This window comes from Dipodomys merriami, unplaced genomic scaffold, assembly GCF_024711535.1.
Source record: "Dipodomys merriami isolate MVZ:Mamm:240054 unplaced genomic scaffold, mDipMer1.0.p SCAF_2, whole genome shotgun sequence".
NCBI lineage: Eukaryota > Metazoa > Chordata > Mammalia > Rodentia > Heteromyidae > Dipodomys > Dipodomys merriami.
The window spans coordinates 59863263-59883285 of record NW_027203381.1 but is presented as its reverse complement, the minus strand read 5'-3'; the positions used below and the strand labels follow the sequence as shown (position 1 = coordinate 59883285).

Genomic DNA, 20023 nt, shown 5'->3' with positions numbered 1-20023 from the left:
ACTTTTTCTGGCCCCTCTATGTCTCTCACTCTATGCTCTGCTCTGCTGTGTGTGTGTGTGTGTGTGTGTGTGTGTGTGTGTGTGTGTGCGCGTGCGTGCATGTGTACCAGTACTGGGACTTGAATTTGAGGCCTGGGCACAGCTCTTTCCCTCAAAGCTGTTGCTCTACCAGTTGAGCCACAGCTCTACTTCAGTTTTTTTCAGGTTAACTGGAGATAAAAGTCTTCTTTGCAAAAAAAAAAAAAAAGTCTTCTTTGCCCAGGCTGCCTTCAAGTTGTGATCCTCAGATCTCAGCCTCCTGAGTAGCTATCATTACAGAGGTGAGTTACTGGTGCCCAGTACGCTGTGCTGTGCTTTATTGTACACCAATCCACTCTCCGCACTCATCAAGTTTGTCTTTCCCAGATTTCCCCTTGGCTCTTGTCACTCAGCTAACCTAGAACTTAGTAAAGCATCCACCTGCTGGCAGAATTCGATCCATATTCTTCAGATCACCAACCTACCCAACTCCCTCCAGACTAGCCTTTCCCTGCCTAACCACCACTAGACCCACTGCAGCCCATCTATCTTCCCCCACCCCCAACGTCTAGCCGGGTCCTGCCCAGGCTCCTCCCTTTGCTCTTTCCCAAGCTCCTCCCCCACCCTCCCCCCCATACATTTATGAGAAGCAGCTCTCACAAATTCCTCCAGTTGGAAAGAACTGTTCCTTCACTGAGCTAAAATAATGGAACCTTGTCCAACTGTGCTCAAAGATACAATTTTCTCAATGTTTTGTTGTTGTTTTTTTTCCTTCCTATCTCCCGTGGGAACCCACAGATGGTAAAGGGAATGAACAAATCCCTGGGGGATATTCATGGAAAGTGTCAGGGACAGCCCATCCCTGTGTCAGTGCTGTGTTGTGTTAATTCAGTTGTCCTAGGTTCATGTAACCTAAATACACGTCTTTGTGATAATCTTTTTTTTTTTTAATTATCGGCTTCTACTAAGAAAATGAAATTTTCTTAGGAAATTTAGAAATATTTGCATCAAATACCTAAAATCCCCTCCTCCCCCAACATGTCAAGCACTTGTGCATATTTATGACTTTATTTATACCTTTCTTTACTAATTCTTGTGCCAGTATTGGGGCTTCAATTAAGGACCTGAGCACTGTCCCTTGAAGTTTTTTTTTTTTTTTTTTTTTTTTTTTTTTTTTTTTTTTTTTGTCAATCATGGGGCTTGAACTCAGAGCCTAGGCACTGTCCCTAAGCTTTTTTTGCTCAAGGCTAGCCCTCTACCACTTTGAGCCATAGCTCCACTTCCAGTTTTTAAGTGGTTAATTGGAAATAAGAGTCTTATGGACTTTTCCGCCTGGGCTAGCTTTGAATTACAATCCTCAAATCTTAGCCTCCTGAGGAGCTAGGATTACCGGCACCAATGCCCAACTCCCTTAAGCTTTTTTTGCTCAAAGCTGGCACTCAACTACTTGAGCCACATCTCTACTTCCAGTTTTTGGCTGGTTAAGTGGACTGGCTTCAAACTGCAATCCTCAGATCTCAGGCTTCCTAAGTAGCTAAGATTATAGGCATGAGCCACCAGCACCCCATTTATTTGTTTTTTGTTTTTGTTTTTTAGATAGGCAATTGATATGTGGAGAAATTAAAATGTCCTATACCACTACTCCCCTAATAAGTTAATGATAGAAGAAGTACAGCTGTGGCTCACATGGAGTGTTGTCCTTGAAAAAGTCAATGATAGAACTGAAACATGAAGTGGGGCTCTAGCTTCAAGTTTATCCTGTTTTCACCACACCCCAGTTGCAAATTTAGTAGCTTGGAGAGAGGGAGGTCAATCAATCTGAGAAATATGGAAGTAGTTCAGCCTACTGGAGGTCTTTGAACACAGAAAGAGCAACAACCAGATGTGACTCTGTGGAGCTATTACATTACCATATAGATCACCTGACCTGATTACCATTTACAGGGTATACATAGAGATGTAAATGAATGCTACTCACATTCTAGTTGGAATGTGGGGGAGGGTCTGGAATGACTAAAACATGGATTATATGATTAAAAAGAAAAATCACACCTTGTCATTGGAGGTGGTTTAACATATGGGGCAGGAAGAGGAAGACCATATTTAGCATTTATAGTCTGTTGGGATACAGACAGACCCTGTTAGAGCAGGCCTGGAGAGAGGTCAGCCTCCTCCAGGTTCCAGACCAACATTCCTAAGTGAGAAGGTTCACATGAAACCTAGATAAATAGACCAAGCAATTAGATGAAGAAACAAGAAACAACAGGAGTGTAGAAAAATGTCAAAGGTGGCTTAAGTCAGAGGGGAGATGAAATTTTCCCAGCCCGGATGCTACTTGAAGGAAATTCCTCGATGGATAAGCAGAATGTTGATCTCTCTCCTGGCTGCCTGAAGGAGCTATCTAGGTGCTGGATTTTATCCCAGGGGACGTCCCAGAGGAAGAAGCCAGGGTGGAGAAAGGAAGACACTCTCCTTTTGGACTCTGGAACACACACACACACACACACACACACACACACACACACACACACACACACACACACACACACACACACACACACACACACACACACACACACACACACACACACACACACTGTCTCAGGGCCAGCGTCTTGCTACTTCTCTGGATATATCTCTTGAGCCCTTTTCCACACACACACACACACACACACACACACACACACACACACACACACAGTGTCTCAGGGCCAGCGTCTTGCTACTTCTCTGGATATATCTCTTGAGCCCTTTTTTTTTTTTTTTTGCCGGTCATGGGGCTTGAACTCTGGGCCTGGGCGCTGTCCTTCAGCTCTTCAGCTCAAGGTTAGCCCTCTACCACTTGAGCCACAGTGCCATTTCTGGTTTTCTGAGTGGTTTATTGGAGATAAGAGTCTCACAGACTTTCCTACCCAGGCTGGCTTTGAACCTTGATCCTCAAATCTCAGCCTCCTGAGTAGCTAGGATTATAGGAGTGAGCCACTAGTGCCCGGCTTTCTCTTGAGCTCTTAAGATGCCAGGTTTCCAGCCTCCTTCCTGTCCCATTCTGTGGGCAAGGCATGTGAAACCTACAAAGGGCTACTCACTGCTCCCTTTATCATGCCCAGTAGTAATCAACTTTTTGGTGACCACTTGCAAAGTAACAAGTAATATGTTTGGGGCTAGATGATTCAGATGATCATCTGAGAGTCTTCCTGTTGAAGGAATGTGTGCCATGGGTCACACAGATGCGTTAATAACATAACTCTGTGTATGTGCATGCACATGCATGCATGCATGAGTGTGCACATGTGCCAGTATCAGGGCTTGAATTCAGGGCTTTATACTCTCACTTGGCTTTTTTTTTTTTTTTTTTTTTTTTGCTCACATCTGGAACTCTACCCCTTGAGCCACAACTCCACTTCTGGCTTTTTGGTGGTTAATTGGAGATAAGAGTCCCATAGATTAGGGCTGGGAAGGTGGCTCAAGGGTAGAGTGCTTGCCTTGCATGCATGAAGCCCTGAGTTTGATTCCTCAGCACCACATAAGCAGAAAAAGCCAGAAGTGGTGCTACGGCTCAAGTCGTAGTCTGCCAGCCCTAAGCTGAAGAGTGTCTAGGTCCAGAGTTCAGGCCCCATTACAGACAAAAAAAAAAAAAAAGAGTCCCATAGACTTTTCTGCTGGGGCTAATTTTGAATGTTCCTCAGATCTCAGCCTTCTAAGTAGCTAGGATTATGGGCGTGAGCCATGGGAGTCCAATTAAAATATACTTTCATGAGGAGCATCAGAGATGACATGTGTAACTCAGCCTCTGTGTGTTTTGGTTGATAGTTTTGAAGCACATATGACATGTATCCCATGATTTCAAAACATGGTCATCTCTCTAATGACTGTAATTAGGTCCCTGATATCCGGTTCTCAAAATTCCCATTCTAATCCTCTCTCTGTCACTTCTCCTTGCTTGAGATCTTACTGGATCCACACATGAGCAATGTATGGGCCCTGGACCAGATGTCTATTATCAAACGTGTGTGTGTGTGTGTGTGTGTGTGTGTGTATGCGCATGCGCATGCATGTGCACATGCAAGTGTCCACTGTTATCTTTTTAAGGAAAACTCTTCCCACTTTGCTCAGAAAACTCCAGTAATAAATCACTCAAGGGCTGGCCCAAATGTCAATTCTCTCTGGAACCTTCCTTGACTGTCACAGGAAGTACTTACTGCTCCTTCATTTGTACTCCCAGAACCTATTTGCTTATGTCTATTACAATACCTGTAGACACTGAACAATAACTACTTGTTCCTGTGCCCTTCTCCTGCCTCCCATGAGAAAGATTTCTTCTGGGACAAGCCCCAAACTGAGGACACCGGCAACTCAACAAATGTTTATGAGGGTAGAAATCAAGTTTACTGCTCTATAAACTCCCATGCATCTTACCTTAAGAAGGGCCTATGAGGAAGTGGAGCTGTGGTAGGTAGAGTGCTCTCCTTGAGCAAAAGACCTGAGGGACAGCGTGCAGGCCCAGAGTTCAAGCCCCATAACACACAAAAGAAAAAAGAAGGGCCGATGAAAGAGATGGCCCAGGCTCCTCTGGTGGAGGAAGGAAAGGGTCATTCACCTGCCATGGCCAGAGGCTCTTACCAAGGCTCTTAGCAGAGGCTTAGATTCCAAGATTCTATAGTGTTTATGGTATAGTGTTATGGTGGGAGTAGACAGGACCAGGGGACAGAAAGACAGCATAAATAAAATCCAATTTATGTTGCTAGGCACTGTAAGGTCCGTACCTGGATGGTGAGCAGACTCCACTCTCCTCGCAGCAAAGTCTCCGCCCAGTGCCTGCATTACCTAGGCAACTGGCACAACTGGAAGAGGTCACATCTGCATCTGCTGAGGTCACATCTGAATTTGGTGTGGCCACAGTAGTTTGAGCTACTGGCCTGGGCACTGTCTCAGTGCTCTTCAGCTCAAGGCTACCACTCTACTACTTGAGCCACAGCACCACTTCTGGTTTCTTGGTGGTTTATTGGAGATTAGAGTCTCGCGGTTGGCCTAGGGCCAGTGGCTCACGCCTGTAATCCTAGCTACTCAGAAGGCTGAGATCTGAGGATCAAAGTTCAAACAAAGCCAGCCCAGGCAGGAAAATCCATGGGACTCTAATCTCCAATAAACCATTGGAAAACTGGAAGTGGTGCTATGGCTCAAGTGGTAGAGCGCTAGCCTTGAGCTGAAGAGCGCAGGGACAGCGCCCAGGCCCAGAGTTTAAGCCCCATGACTGACAAAAAAATAAAATAAAATAAAATCTCATGGTCTTTCCTTCCTGGGCTGGATTTGAACCGTGATCCTCAGATCTCAGCCTCCTGAGTAACTAGGATTACAGGCGTGAGCCACTGGTGCCTGGCTCACTTCTAATTTTTTGCTGGTCACTTGGAGTTGAATCTTATGTTTTTGACTGCCCAGCCTGTCTTTGAATCTCTATACTCAGATCTCAGCCTACTGACTTGTAAGGATTACAGACATGAGCCACTACCAGGACCTGGTTGTGTTTCTTTTATTTCTTTTCTTTTCTTTTCTTTTTTGTGCCAGTCCTGAGGCTTAGAGTCAGGGAGGGCCTGAGCATGTCCCAGAGCTTTGTTTTATTCAAGGTTAGGATTTTACCACTTGAGCCACAGATCTACTTCCAGTCTTTCCGTAGTTTTTTTGGAGATAAGTATCTCATGTACTTCCTGCCTGGGCTGACTTCCAACTGAGATCCTCAGAGCTCTGAGTGGCTAGGGTTACAGGCATGAGCCACCAAGTACGTGGCTCCAATTCTGTTTCTTAATCTTGTACTGAATACCCAGATGTGCTTATTCTGTGAAAACTCATTAAGGTCTACACTTCCCTGTTGTATACTTTCCTCTGTGCTAGACAACAATAAAAAGCAAACACACAAGACAAGCCAACATTGAAATGTCTGAGCATTCCCTTACATGGGGCTGAAATCCCTCCTCAAAGTGCAATACTAACCTTTCAGCCTCCTTGATCCAGCAATGGCTGAGTGTAGAGATAGAGCTAAACTTTGGATCCTAATGGTTTTTTGTTTTTGTTTGTTTGTTTGTTTTGGGTCCGGTCATGGGGCCTGAACTCTGGGCCTGGGTACTATCCCTCAGCTCTTCAGCTCAAGGCTAGCACTCTACCACCTGAGCCATAGTGCCACTTCCGGCTTTTTTTCTTTTTGCTTATGTGGTGCTGAGGAATTGAACCCAGGGCCTCAGGCATGCAAGGCAAGCGCTCTACCACTGAGCCACCTTCCCAGCCCAGGATCCTAATGGTTTTGTGAGTACCTGTACCACGCCTTGCAGCATCTGAGCATCTCCATGTATCAAGAGGTTAGGTCTATCCCAGCCTTGGATCTTGTTTGCTCTGTGTGTGTGTGTGTGTGTGTGTGTGTGTGTGTGTGTACTTGCACGTGTGCACATGCCTGCATGTATGTGTGTGTGCATGCCAGTTCTGGGTCTTAAACTGCCTTGCACTATGCTTAACTTACTTGGTCAAGTCTGGTGTTCTACCATTTGTGCCACATCTCCACTTACGGCTTTTGTGCTAGTTAATTGGAGATAAAACTCTCGAGGTCTTTCCACCCTGGATGGCTTCGAACTGTGATCCTCAGATCTCAGCCTCCTGAATAGCTAGGATTGTAGACATGAGCTACCAGTGTCTAACTTCCTGTTTGCATTTTTAGGCATCATCTGGCAATTGCTTCTTCCTCTTTTCTTCCATTTCCTCTTTCATTTTTGGCATCTTTTCCTCCTTCTTCTTTTGTCTTTTTTTTTTTTTTTTTTTTTTTGGAGATAGGGTCATAGACTAGGTAGTCAAGGCTGGTCCTACATTTAGCTCTTTCCACAGTCACCCAAGTGTTCATATCACAAGCATGCACTGCCCATGCAAATATTGAGAAGGGGAAAAAGGCAGGCAGAGTATTAGCAAAAACAACAATGAGAATGGAGGGAGGGAAGGCATGTCTACTTGTCTTTAAATAGGAACTGGTGGCTCAATTTCAAGCAGCCTTAGATAGAACTAGGCAGGCTGAATGTCTCATTTGAAATAAAGTGATCAAATCCATTCATGAGGCATTTTATCTAGGGGCTCAAGAACCACTAGACTATGGTTGATCTTTCCTTTGACCAATTCAAAATAAATTCAGCCCCTCCATAGGCAGGCCCAGTAGAACCTCAGCGGAGGTGGGTACTTATAGACCAAGCCAAGAGCTGAAAGAACCGCCTTCCTTTCCACCCTCTCTCCAGCTGCCATCCTGAAGCAGGCCCAGGAGAAAAGCCACATCCCAGCTCCACCAACCCACTTAGCTGAGCTTCTAGTGGGGTTGTGGGGAGACACCCAAAACAAGGCCTTTCATAGCTCAAGGCATAGAAGTGGTGAGTTAGCATACTTCTTTATCTAGAGTAAAGTCAGAAGAGGTTGCAGTACGGGTTAACCCTTGCGAGGTCATCTGAAACTCACCATCAACAGCATAAAAAGGAAGCAAAACAAAAAAGGGGACTCTGATGGGTCAAAATAGATTTTGCCAAGTCTACATATTCCAATTCCTCTACTTCCTTATTGGTGAGGGCCCTTCAGCTCTCAGTCCCTCCCAAGGCCTTCTCTAAGCTTATTCATGCTTATTTGGCATACAAGTCCCAAAACTGAAGGTAGACAGGAGGGGCTGAAGAAGTTGAGCTCATCGAGCACTGAGAAGTTCTGCTTGACAGTCTAAGATTGGGAAATAAGGAAACTCTAAAGGTCAGATATCTCCTCCAAACCCCCCATTCCACCCAGTACCCAAGGGTCCCTCATTTGGGGCAGACAGTTCTCTGTGGGCCTCAGAGGATGCTGGGATATGACTGGCTCCAGGAGCAAACAACTGTATCTGTGACCAGACTGGGATCCTGGGGGCTTGAGAGAGACTTCAGGATCACTGAGATACAGTAAAGATCCTGCTGCCAAACCTGCTTACTTAGGAAGATGTGAGAATCAAGGTTCAAAGCCAGCTGGGGCAGAAAAATCCAAGAGACCCATATTTCCAATTAACTAGCAAAAAGCATGAAATGGAGATGTAACTCAAGTGGTAGAACACCAACCTTGAGCAAAAAAGCTAAAGGACAGTGCCCAGGTCCAGAGTACAGGTATAAAACAAATAAGAAACAACAACAACAACGAAGAAATTCAGAAGTCTGCCTGGAGTTGGTAGAGCAAGTTCCCAGGAAACACTGGTGTTGGGAGTAGCAGGTAAACAACCAGAGTGAGCCCCAAAGGCAAGATGAGACAAGATAAGATGATAGAGTGAGAGATTGCCACAACAGGAAATGTCACAGTGCTGCAGAGCAAGGGCTCTGTTTTAGGATCTGCATTCAGATCTGGCTCCAGTTCTTTCTAGCTGTATCACCTGCAGCAAATTTCTAAACCTCTGTGTCTCCCTTTGTCTCCTGGTCTGACACCTCCAGGTTGTTAGGAGAGTTAAATGAGCTAAGACAGCAAAAGCCTGGCTCCTTGGGTGTTGCTGTGTCCTGAAGCGCACACACAGCTTCCAGAAGAGAAGTCTGCACAGCCTGAGACTCCTCTGCAGGCTTGGGGAGAAGCCTGGTCTGTACCTTTCTCTTTTCTTTGTGCTAGCTCTGTGACCTGAAGCAATTTAGTGGCCCTTTCTAGTCTATACCTCTTCATCTGGGCAAAAGGGAGGTGATCATAATAGCGGCCCCCACCCTCTCACCCCACCCAGACCTCAGAGAGCTGTTGCTGGGGTTTAGTGTGTTAATACACATGAAACATTTGGCCCAGTCTAGCTCCTATTAAGTTCCCTGGAACTGTTAGCTATGGCTATTCCCAAGAGGCAACATGGCCCCTATTTGTTTAAAGAAACATTAATTGGTGAAAGTCTTGTGTAAGACTTTTCTTCACTCCTCTGTTTTTTAGGGCATTTATTTCTGAGTTCTAGTACGGAAGGTTGAATTCTTTCTCCTCTGAAGATACGAAAAACACCTGTACCTTTGTGATCATGTCCTAAGTCCTTTCTTCCACATTATATTAGAATAAGAGCCAGGCTCCACAGCTCATACCTGTAATCCCAGCTATGTGGGAGACAGAGGAAAGGGGATCCGTGAGTTGGAAGCTGGACTTGGACAAAGTTCACTGATTCTTTTTTTAATGGCTGGGGCATGGTTCTAGTAGAGCTATGCTTACTGTGCTCAAAGCTGGGTTCAATCCCCACCCTCCAAAAAAAAATGGAAAAGAAACGAGGGCTATGTACCCAAACTCTAGTCTCTATACAAGGCCAAACACACCTTAGGATTTCTAAGAAGGGCTGAGTTCAGTACAAGGGGCCAAGATCAGGACCCAGCCCCATTTGCTACCACTTGGCTAAGGCTGGGCTCCAGGCATGTTGTCTGCGGTAAACCTTTGCTTGCTTTGAAAGCATTTTAGGGGACACTGTAAGAGCAATCCCTTAAAGGACAACAAGATCCTGTACTTGGGACAGGACACTTTTTCTTTTATACTCTCCTTCTTTGTAAAGAACAAGGGTCTACTTCTCTTATTGCGATTGAATTTTGCTCCTGCCTGAGGACAAAAGGCTACATTGACACTAGATGAATGTTCCAGAGAGGCAGCTCCCACTTTTTGTTTTCTTTTCCGATTCTGTTTCTCTCCTGCAGAAGGAATGATAATGAGAACACGTGCTCTACAAAACCTCCTATGTAAATACTGCTCTCAGGAGGAAAGACTCTACACACTACACAAAGAACGTCTAAACACTGACCCTCAACTCTTAATGGAGGCACAGATAAGAGGAGTTTGGGACAGGAATGGGAATGAGAGGTAGTCATGAGATAGGAAGGAAGAGCTGTGGAGAGAAGACATTAGTAAATATTTAATAAGAAGAAACCAATCCTGGGTCCCTTTGGCAACTATGCACCATTTCTCTCTTCCTGCACTAGAGCCAAGGTGGTTACACCAAGGGAGGAACTTTAAGTTAGGATTCAAAAGATAAAGAAGTGTTTTTCAAGGGACAAAGTGACTATGGTCGTCCTGGCCCAACACATAGCTCCAACTCTCCAGAATCACAGACATTGGAAGTTGGAACCATCTTCAGAGTCCAGGTATTGGTGGTTCATGCCTGTAACCCTAGCTATGCCGAAGGCTGAGATCTGAGAATCAAGGTTCAAAGCCAGCCTGGGCAGGAAAGTCTTATCTCCAATAAACCACCAGAAAACTGGAAGTGGCATTGTAGCTCAAGTGGTAGAGCGCTTGCCTTAAGCTGAAGAGCTGAGAGACAGGGCCCTGGCCCAGAATTTCAAGCTCCACCACCTACAAACAAAACAAAACAAAAAACTGCATAAATGCCTCCTGAAATGGGAGACCCATTATCAACTACAGCATTGTTTTGTTGGAACAATGTCCTAACACTCGTGATTTAAAGTCTGTTTCTCTGTGTCTTGGAATCTTTTTTTTTTCTCTCTCTCTCTCTCTTTCTTTCTTTCGTATGTTTTGTGTCTGAACTGAGGCTTGAACTCACAATCTGAGCACTGTCCCTTAGTTTTTTTCCCTTCTCAGGGCTAACACTCAGCCACTTGAGCTGTACCTCTACTTCTGGAGATAAGAGATAAGAGTTTCTTGGATCTTTCTGTCCAACCTGGTTTTGAACTTCGATCCTCAAATCTCAGCCTCCTGAGGTGCTAGGATTACAGGCATGAGTCACCAACACCTGACTTAAACTAGTTGTGTCCTCTACTACTATGGTTTCAGATGTTGTTTTCTCGTGATGTGCTAGGTATCCCACACATGGGCTCTGTGTGTGTGCGCTTGCTTGTGTGTGTGTGCTTGTGTGTGTGTGTTTTCCCCTAGCCAAAGTTCTAAAGTGTGGTTGATTTGCTCTGGCTCACATGGCGAGGACTACTGGCCCATGGGCTATAACATATATCAAGAGGACTGAAACCTGAGATACTTAGAGTAAGGTCTGTTGGAGAAGCTATGGGTGACATATGGGAAGGAGGACAGCTGATGATGGAGTAGACAAAGCTAGGAAAGAAGGATTTGGAAGCTAACCTGGGCCCTGCATCTAGGTGAGATTTCAGCAAAAACCTGAAGGCACAAGTGGACTAGAATAAGATCTCCGGCCACCAAACACTGCTTGGTGCTGCCTGGGGAATAAGGAAAGAAATACAGAAAAGTTTGAGTAGAAAGCATAGTGCTTAACTAGGAAATTAAATATCAAAGAAGTGCTGGTTCAAAGTTCAAAGCATCACCTGCAATCCCAGCTACTCCAGAGTTGGAGGCTGGAAGATCACAAGCTGGAAGCCAGGCTAACCTGTACAGGGCTAGAAAAACCCCACTTCAAAGACAAAATATAAATAAAAATGATCAGGCATGCCTCAAGGGTACAGGGTGCCTCCTATGTACTTGGCCCTGAGTTCAATCCCTAGTAACTCCCGAAACAAAGGGCTAAACATCCAATGTCTGATCTACAACTGGAGAACATTATTGGGGTTCAAGCTCAGAGCCTTTTGCTTCCTTAGCTAGTACCCTACCACTTTAGCTATGCCTCCAGTCCTGCTTTTTTTTTTTTCCTGATTATTTTAGAGATTGAATCTAGCAAACATTCTTACTCCACCTGGGCTTGAACCTTGATTTCCCCCAGACCTCAGCCTCCTGAGTAGCTAGGATTACAAGTGTGAGACACTGGTGTCCAGATTGATTTAATTTCTTTCCTTTCCTTTTTTTTTTTTCTCCCTAAAAATACACCCTGCCTGTATTCTCCACCTGGAGGCATGAAGCAGTCCCCAGGGTTAGCTACCCTTTGCTAGCTAGGGGCTCTCCTAATGTTTGGCATTTTTTTTTCTCCACAACTCTGACACCCAGGGAGATGAGTGGCAGGACACATGGGGTGAGGGCCGAACTCTCTCAAGTCCAGCATCCTAGGGTAGAGGAGAAAGCCACTCTAAGACCTTCACGGGAAGGAGTAGAGAAGAAAGGGGCGCAGGGGGGAGGGAGGCGAGGGGGGGGGGGAAGGGGGGATTGCTTGCTTGTTTCCCGGAACACCCTGTTAAGAATTTCAGCAATGGTCGTTAGTGTCCTCTCGTTTGGCAAACGGGGCTGGCGTCTCCTCGTTCCCAGCTGCGCGCGAGCTAATTCGCAAATACACCATCTTGCATTCAGCACTTAAAGGGAAAACAAGCAGCCGGGAAGGAAGGTCTAAGCACACTGCTTTGAGAGGGATGTTACATTTCCTAAGTTCTCTGGCCCTGGCTCCGCTGCTCATTGAGCAGCGACCCCTTCGTCTCTCCAGAACGCACTGCCGAGGAGTGGGTTTGATTGCAGGCTGCAGTTGAACAGGGAAGCAGGGGATCTGGCTGGGCCTCAGGCCTTGCCAGTGTAAAATGGGAACTATAATCTGGGCGAGCTTCGATTTTCCAGGAAGATAACTGCTGATTCTTTCCACTGGAAACCTGGTGAAGAGAAATTAAGGCCTCTCTCAAAGGTAACTAAGATTAGAGGGCTCCGTTTCCGTTTTCTGTTGTTTCCGTGGGCCGAACGCCCGGGTCGGTCAGCGAGTTTCTCTGTGGAATGACGAATTCCTCTCGCCTGAATTCTAAAATGATAAGTTTGCTTGGTGCTGCAGCTGCGAACGTCTGGCGCCAAGCGACCCGATCCTGGCCCGTGGCGTGGCTGAGGGAGAAGCAGGGGCAAGTAAGGAAGGGGAAAGAGCCGTTTTATGGTGAAGTGGAGAGAGCAACGAGGTGTGGGGAGGGGGGAGCAACAGCGGCTCCACTCAGCCCCGGCCCCTTTAAGTGCTTCACTGACTCAGCTAAGCTTCCCCCTCAGGTCGCGTTTTTTATGAATGAAAAACGTCCTTACATTCATTATATAAACAAGTTTGTGCTGATTGGCCAATGGCCCCCCGGTGCATAAATTATGTAAAACAGACCCCTGGGTGGGTGGAGAAAGACCTACCGTATACCAATGGGGGCCGGAGTTGATGGGGCGGCTTGGTTGGATTTGTCCGAAGACAGGGTAAACAAGAAGTGATGGACAGCCGCGGGAACAGTTTCGAGCCAATGGGAACGAGTCTGGGCTAGGGCCGCGGGCCAATGGCGACGGACGGAGCCGAAGACTGCGAGGGGGGGGGGGCCGGGCCAGCGCTCCAGCCTGGTTGGCAGCTGAGGCGCAGAGTCCAGCCGCTGGTGCGCGGAGCGGTTCTTGGTCTCCGGAGCGGTTCGGTCCGGCCAGTCGCCTAGGCGCCCAGGCCCGGTGCACGCGCGTGAGCGCGCTTGCGCCGCCCGGGCAGCTGCGAGGAGAGGAGAGCTGCTGCCTCAGGTGAGGGGGCGTTGCGGGAGCCGGGGGACCGTAGGGAAGACGTTCCGCGACGGGTCCGAAGGCCCAGGTAACGCGAGTTCACGGGCTAATTCGACATCCTCAAAGTCGGGTTGCACATCTGGGTTGAGCCCCGCCGGAGTCAACAATCGCCCCCTCCCCCCAGGGCCGGGTTCGGTCCGGTTCCCGGGAGGCGTCGGGCTAACGGTTCCAGACCTCCAGGAGAGCGGGTTTCCGCACCTCGCGGGGGAGGCACGCCGGAGCGCAGGGTGCGGGGGTGCGGGGCTCCGGGTGGAGATGGGGGGGGGGAGCGGAGTTGTGGGGCTTTATTAGTCTCTGGAGATCCGAGAACCCCGGAGGGACTTGGGAGGCTCGCGAGAAGAGACGCTCGGCGGAGCTTTGCAGCTGGGAGGAGGGGGCGGGAAGCAGGTCGAAGGGGGGGCGTACTGGCTAGGTGCTGCACCCTCCCCCCGCCATCAGGAGAGGTGAATGATGCTAGCATGTGCAGTCTCCGGGCGGAGGGTCGGCCAGGAACTTAACTCAGGTCTTGCAAGTTTCCAATCGGGGAAAGTGGACATCCAGCCCCTCGCTCCCACCGCCAGCAGGCTGAGGGCAGCGGGCGGCGACTCTGGAGAGCAAACGGGGAGCGTTACCACCGCGGCCTGGGGATGGTTGGGGGACGAAAACGGGGCGTGGAGCTGGACGGATGGATGCCGAGCCGCTCCGTCGCCAGATTCAGGATCTGGCTGCGTTTCCAGGGGTGGGGGTGGGTGGGGGTGGGGCCCGGACTCCCGATCGAGGAGGAGGAGGGGGGGTGGTGGTGTCAGAAAGATGTTCAGGCAGGATTGGGGGGGGGATTGGAAGTGGTTGGCCGCGCCTGGCGCCGCACCTCGTTTTTATGAATGTGGATGACTTTTATGAATGAAGCGGGTTTCTTTGGTTGGCTCGCAGCTCCCTGCGGCTTTTTCTTCTATCCTCCCCCCCCCCTCCCCGCTCACTCCTCCCCCCCCCCCCCGCCTTCTCCCTTTTTTGTGAATGAAGCATTGAGCTTGCTCCTAAAAAACGCTGGGTGAGGGGCCTGCTCGGAGGCTGGGCGTGCGGTGGGGGCGGGGCGCGGCTGAAGGAGTTTTCATGAATGGGGAAGGCTGGGAATTGGGTGGAAGTGTGTCTTGTTTTGTGAATGGGGCCCTGCGCGAGGGATCCAGTTACAGCCTCTACCTGAGGTGGCGGCCGCGGCTCGCTCTCCCATTCATAAAACCAGGCCCGCTGCGCGCCACAGGGGAGGGGCTTCCACCGCGGCGCGGCGGCGTGTTAAAGTTTTTCCTGGGGGCACCCGGGAAACGGGGGGGGGGGTGAGTTGGGGGGGGAGCACAAAGGAAGTGGTTTAAACTCCTGGCTGAACTCGGAGGCTTCCCTTTAGGCTTTAAGTAAATACTTTGAACATACTGTTTCCAGCCCTTACACTCCGAGCTGCCTTCAAAGATCCACGGAGCTGCTTTTGAATTTGCTTACGGCAGTTTCTTTTATTACATTTTTGAGATGGTGTTTTTGCTCTTCGGGGGTGAAATCCTTCCTCGTGAGCCTGAACGTAGCTCACCCTCGGGTCTCCTCGTCTTTCCCCCGTGGAATTTCTGAGACGACGATTTAATCTTTTTTTTTTTTTTTTTTTTTTTGGATAGAGAATCAACCCCCTTTCACCCGGTGCTAAGGTTTCTGAGATTCTGTGTGCGTGTCGGGTGACATTTTTGTGAGAAGTTTTATTCCGAACCGTTTTTGCACGATTTGGAAGGCATTCAGGCTGGCAGGAGTGTTTTTCTAGGAAGTTATGAACTGTGCTATTTTGCTCCACTCGCCTTTGACTTTGAAAATATCTGATTACTTGGGCCAAGAGAGTGAAATGTTTTCTTATATCCTGCTCGCTTATGAAAATTGGATATGTTTCACACTGTGAAAAACAAATTGGGTGGAAATGTCCACTGGAAGAAAAAGTTCCCTGTTTAAAGTGTGTATCAAAGTGAAAGAAATTATCCTTTAGGCATTTTGTATTGTTAAGAGCTGGGGTGAGAGTAAGACTCTCCATTTTGTTAGCCTTAAAGTTTTCATTTGGAGACTAAAAGGTATTTAGGAAGGTGGTACATTCCTAAAATGGTTACTTAATTTCTCCCCAAATAAAAACTCTCCTCTCACTTGTGATTTCAACCAGGACACTTACCAGTGTTGAAATGAGTATACAGATATGTATGTTTCTTTGGGGAGTTATGTCTGGGAAGTTTGATTTAACTGTGAAAAAACAAACTGAGTTTCTTTCCATGCATCTTTTGCTTTTAATGCTTTTTAATGAAAGTCTTTGGTACAGTTGCATTTAAGATATGTGCAGTAGAATTTAGTTTTCTTTACTCGCTGTTTTTCATAGATACTCTTTTTGAAAGTTGAGGATATCATAGATATCTCTAGTTGCCATGGATATATTTGTGACATTATAGACATACACACCTGTTTGGACAGAAGGTATAGGATTTTAATAAAGAGGTATGTGTGATGAAAGTATGCTGAGCCATTTTTTTCCTGGCATCATACACAATTTTTACCACTGACCTAAAAATACTCTTAGAAGCAATATGTCATTTATTTATTTATTTATTTATTTATTTATTTATTTCTCAGTTGTGGGAGCTTGAACTCTGGGCTTGGGAGCTGTCTCTCAGCTCTTCAGCTCAAGGTGAGTGCTCAAGCCATAGCGCCACTTCTGGTGCCTGGGCTGGCTTTGAACCAAGATCCTCAGATCTCAGCCTCCTGAGTAGCTAGGATTGCAGCCTTGAGCCATGGGTGCCCGCCTATGTCATATTCTTAATTTCCAATAACTTGGAATACTTAAACCCAGTTTCTCTACTTTCTGTCACTGCACTGTCAAGGTTAAACTCCTTTTTACAAAAACTCTACTAAAGATGCCCTGGAAAATATTCTGTACCAAGAACTAGAAATCACTTGTGTGTTTCTCCAGCCGCCCCCAGTAATGAGGCTTGAACCTTGTATACTTGTTAGTATTTTCATTCAAGGCTGGCACTCATCTGCTTGAGCCACACCTCCACTTCTGGCTTTTTACTGGTTACTTGGAGATAGAATCTCAAGGATTTGTTTACTTGGGCTGGCTTTGAACTGATCCTCAGATCTCAGCCTCCTGAGTAGCTAGGATTACAGACTTTGTGGAGACTGGCTGGACATCACCTTTTTATTATGAAAATAAGTTGTGGGTTTGTGTGTGTGTGTACCTGTGTGTGTGTGTGTGTGTGTGTGTGTGTGTGTGTGAGAGAGAGAGAGAGAGAGAGAGCTGTTCTTTTGTAGAAGACATGTAGTACCAATATCATAATGATAAGAAAATGATAAGTACCAATCTTAATGATAAGAAAAAAGAAAAAAAGATGAGTGAATGAACTTGACCCTGAGTACATTTGAATCTTTGATACCGTTAATCAAGCCAAATGTTGATCTGAAAGCTTATTAAATGTTTACTTAAGAGTGGGTTTTATTTTACACCAAGATAGTGATGTTATGTGTAGGTCCTAAAGAGTGACCAGTACAAAAATCACTTCATTTCCCTCTCAGCCCCACTCAGTTGAAATCTCCCAAATTCATATTGCAGGAGGATCTCTCTTCTCTCAGAAATTGCTCAATGCTGAAACCTTTCAAAGTGATAGAAGAGACGTTGAAAGCACCATGGATGGGTTTTATGATCAGCAAGTCCCTTTTATGGTCCCAGGGGTAAGTTTCTGTGGCTTTTGAATTTTTTTTTGTCTTCTCTCTATAGTTTGAGTCTTCTCCTTACTGGTTAGTGAGTCCCCCTTCCTTTGGGCCTCTTTACCACACTTGTGTCTTTATGTCTGTTGGCCTCTTTCAGAAATCTCGATCAGAGGAATGTCGAGGGCGACCTGTGAGTGACAGGAAGAGGAAGTTTTTGGACACAGATCTGGCTCATGATTCTGAAGGTAGGGAAGCTTTCCCCTCCTAGCAGCTTCTAGACTTCTCTTTTCCCTAGCAGAACCATATCTCCTCATTCTTGGGTTTTTGTTTTTAATTCCAGAATTGTTTCAGGATCTCAGTCAACTTCAAGAGGCTTGGTTAGCTGAAGGCAAGTTTCTTGACTATCCCATTTTCCATATAAAACATTTTTACTGTGCTTTGTAATAAAACTTAAAGGTCTAAAGTTAAAAAACAATCTCTTTTTCCAGCACAAGTTCCTGATGATGAACAGTTTGTCCCAGATTTTCAGTCTGATAACTGTAAGTATCTTTCTAATGGTGATATACTTGTTCTTAAGTTGGCCTTGGATAAAAATTCCACTTAATTGTGTCTCGGATACCCTTCAGTGATAGCCAACAGCTTTGGACAGTGATGTACATGTAATTTACTTCAACAATTCAGTATTAATCCTGAAAACTTTTGTTCCTTATTGAAATTATTTCTAACGTACCTCTATAGATAAGATTTACTGAATGTAATGACCGGTTAAATTTCTTTTTACTTGAAAATACTACCAAGCTTGAAGCTTGAAATTACAAAGCTGTGTGTGTGTGTGTGTGTGTGTGTGTGTGTGTGTGTGTGTGTGTGTGTGTGTGTGTGTGTGTGTGTGTGTGTGTGTGTGTGTGTGTGTGTGTGTATATACATACATATATATGTATATATATACACACATATATATGTATATGTATGATGTTGGAGCAAATATCTTACATATTATTCATTCATTTTCTTAGCCTTTTTTCTTTGTTTTGATAAGTTAAGCCTTTGGGCTGGGGATGTATGTAGTTCAGTGTTAGAGCTCTGGCTTAGCATACACAAGGGCTTGGGTTTGATGCCTACCATGATTTGGCGGTTGGTCTTTGATGTAAACAATAAATCTGACGTTTTCCAGAAGATAGTTAATAGAAAATTCCATTTAATTGTGGTTATACCCAATATATCAATTTTGTTCCTTTTTCTTTTTCTTTTTTCCCTGGCCTTGGTGCTTGAACTCAGAGCCTGGGCAATGTCCTTGACAAGGCTAGTGCTCTACCATTTGAGCCAAAGCTCCACTTTCAATTTTGTTTCTTACAAGCTAACAAAGGGAGAGTGGGTACAGGGTGACCTGATGCTCTTGTTTTTTTATGTAGTTGCTATGACTTTACTGTTCAGAGTAGAGTAGAACCTTCTGCTTAAAATGTTCATTAAGTGCTCATTACCTGAGATAATGAAATGCCATGAGGAGTTCCAAAAGTAGCCCGTGGTGCTGACAAAGGCATAGTTAGCTCTGCCCTGATTTTTTTGGGGCTGTCCTCAACAGGTTTTAGAGCTTTTATGGACCAGGCAGAGCTATCAAGGACAAAGCTGGCTGATGAAATTTGAGCAGCACAGTACTGCTCTAGAGAGCATTAGTCACTGACGAATGAGCAGGTTTAAGAGAGGTCTGGAGAAAATGCTGCCTCTCTTGAGAGTTGCATCATAGAGAAATTCATGTCTCTTAGTCATAGTTTATAATAGCAAGCACCTGAGCCAGGCAAGGATTTGATTTCTCATTTTGCACCAACTAATTCTTCCCAGCTTTGTTTTATCTCTGTGTGTGTGTGTGTGTGTGTGTGTGTGTGTGTGTGTGTGTGTGTGTGTGTGTGTGTGTGTGTGTGTGTATAAAATGCCACTGGGGAAGAGAAGATGTTGTGTCAATGTAAAAGCCATGTATTCTAAATCTATAAAATTAAATGAAAGAACAGAAGCACCAGCTAAACATTTTTTTTAATGATAGGCCTGATGTCTAAGGCACAATGCCATGAAACTTTAAAAGGGAATAGACTGTAACCCACAGATACTTGGTTACCTCAGCTTTGCCACAGCTTGCTGTAGATTTTTTCTGTATGAAAGGAAATGTTTGTTAATTATTGCCCTTTGATGCTTTCAAGTGATTGGGAAGCTTGCCATTGAAAGGTTAAAGATAACCCAAATGTGTGTGTGTGTGAGTGTGTGAGTGTGTGAGCTCAAGCCGCCTGTGCCGTGTGCACAAGATGAAAGTCAGTGCTTGTAATCTTAACTTGGTTCTGTGTTGACAGGTTGGCCCAGCCTTTCTAGTTCTTGCTCAGAGCAGCATAAGCTGGAGTCTGTTTGGGAGGTGACTTTCTTGGCAGAGTTTCTTTGAAATGCTTTTATGTTTCTTTGTGACCCCAAAAGTTAAAAGGGAGGTGAGATGGCCACATTCAGAGTGATTACATATGCGGAAACCCATGCCCTGTGTGGTCTTCAGGGAAAGACATTTACATACATTATATTTGAAGAGATACTTATTTGTGGGAACAGGGTAAAGTGAAGAAATCAATAACTGTATGTTGGCTTCTTTTAATTCCTGCTTAGCAGATAGAATGTGCTAAGTTTTTTAATTAAAATACCGTACCTTAAAAGGAGGTGCTTTAGGAGATGAACCTGCTTACTAAGTATGTTTTGTGTGGTGTGTGTGTGTGTCTATCTATGTATGTGTATGTGTTTGCTTTTTGCTTTAACTGATTAAGATTGAGCTTTTCAGTATTTTAAGGATAAAATGGATGGTTGAATAACATTTTAAAAAAAAGCAAAAACAACACCTTAGCCAGGCCCTGGTGGCTCCCGCCTGTAATCCTAGCTACTCAGGAGGCTGAGATCTGAGAATCACGGTTCAAAGCTAGCCTGGACA

The 20023-nt window shown here is 45.8% G+C and overlaps 1 protein-coding gene across 3 annotated transcripts in view; it reads left to right on the top strand.

The window, feature by feature from the left end:
* The first annotated feature begins 12362 nt into the window (after window positions 1–12362).
* Window positions 12363–20023, top strand: part of Etv5 (ETS variant transcription factor 5) — a 72315-nt gene continuing 64654 nt past the window's right edge. Inside the window, exons 1-5 of one of the 3 annotated variants that reach the window (XM_070029772.1) lie at window positions 12363–12502; window positions 16976–17094; window positions 17231–17318; window positions 17414–17461; window positions 17562–17612. In XM_070029772.1, the coding sequence (XP_069885873.1) occupies window positions 17050–17094; window positions 17231–17318; window positions 17414–17461; window positions 17562–17612 (232 nt within the window). In that variant the 5' untranslated portion in view covers window positions 12363–12502; window positions 16976–17049. Of the gene's footprint in view, window positions 12503–13203; window positions 13339–13364; window positions 13406–16975; window positions 17095–17230; window positions 17319–17413; window positions 17462–17561; window positions 17613–20023 lie in introns of those variants that run through there. The other 2 variants (XM_070029770.1, XM_070029771.1) reach the window with 2 other exon arrangements.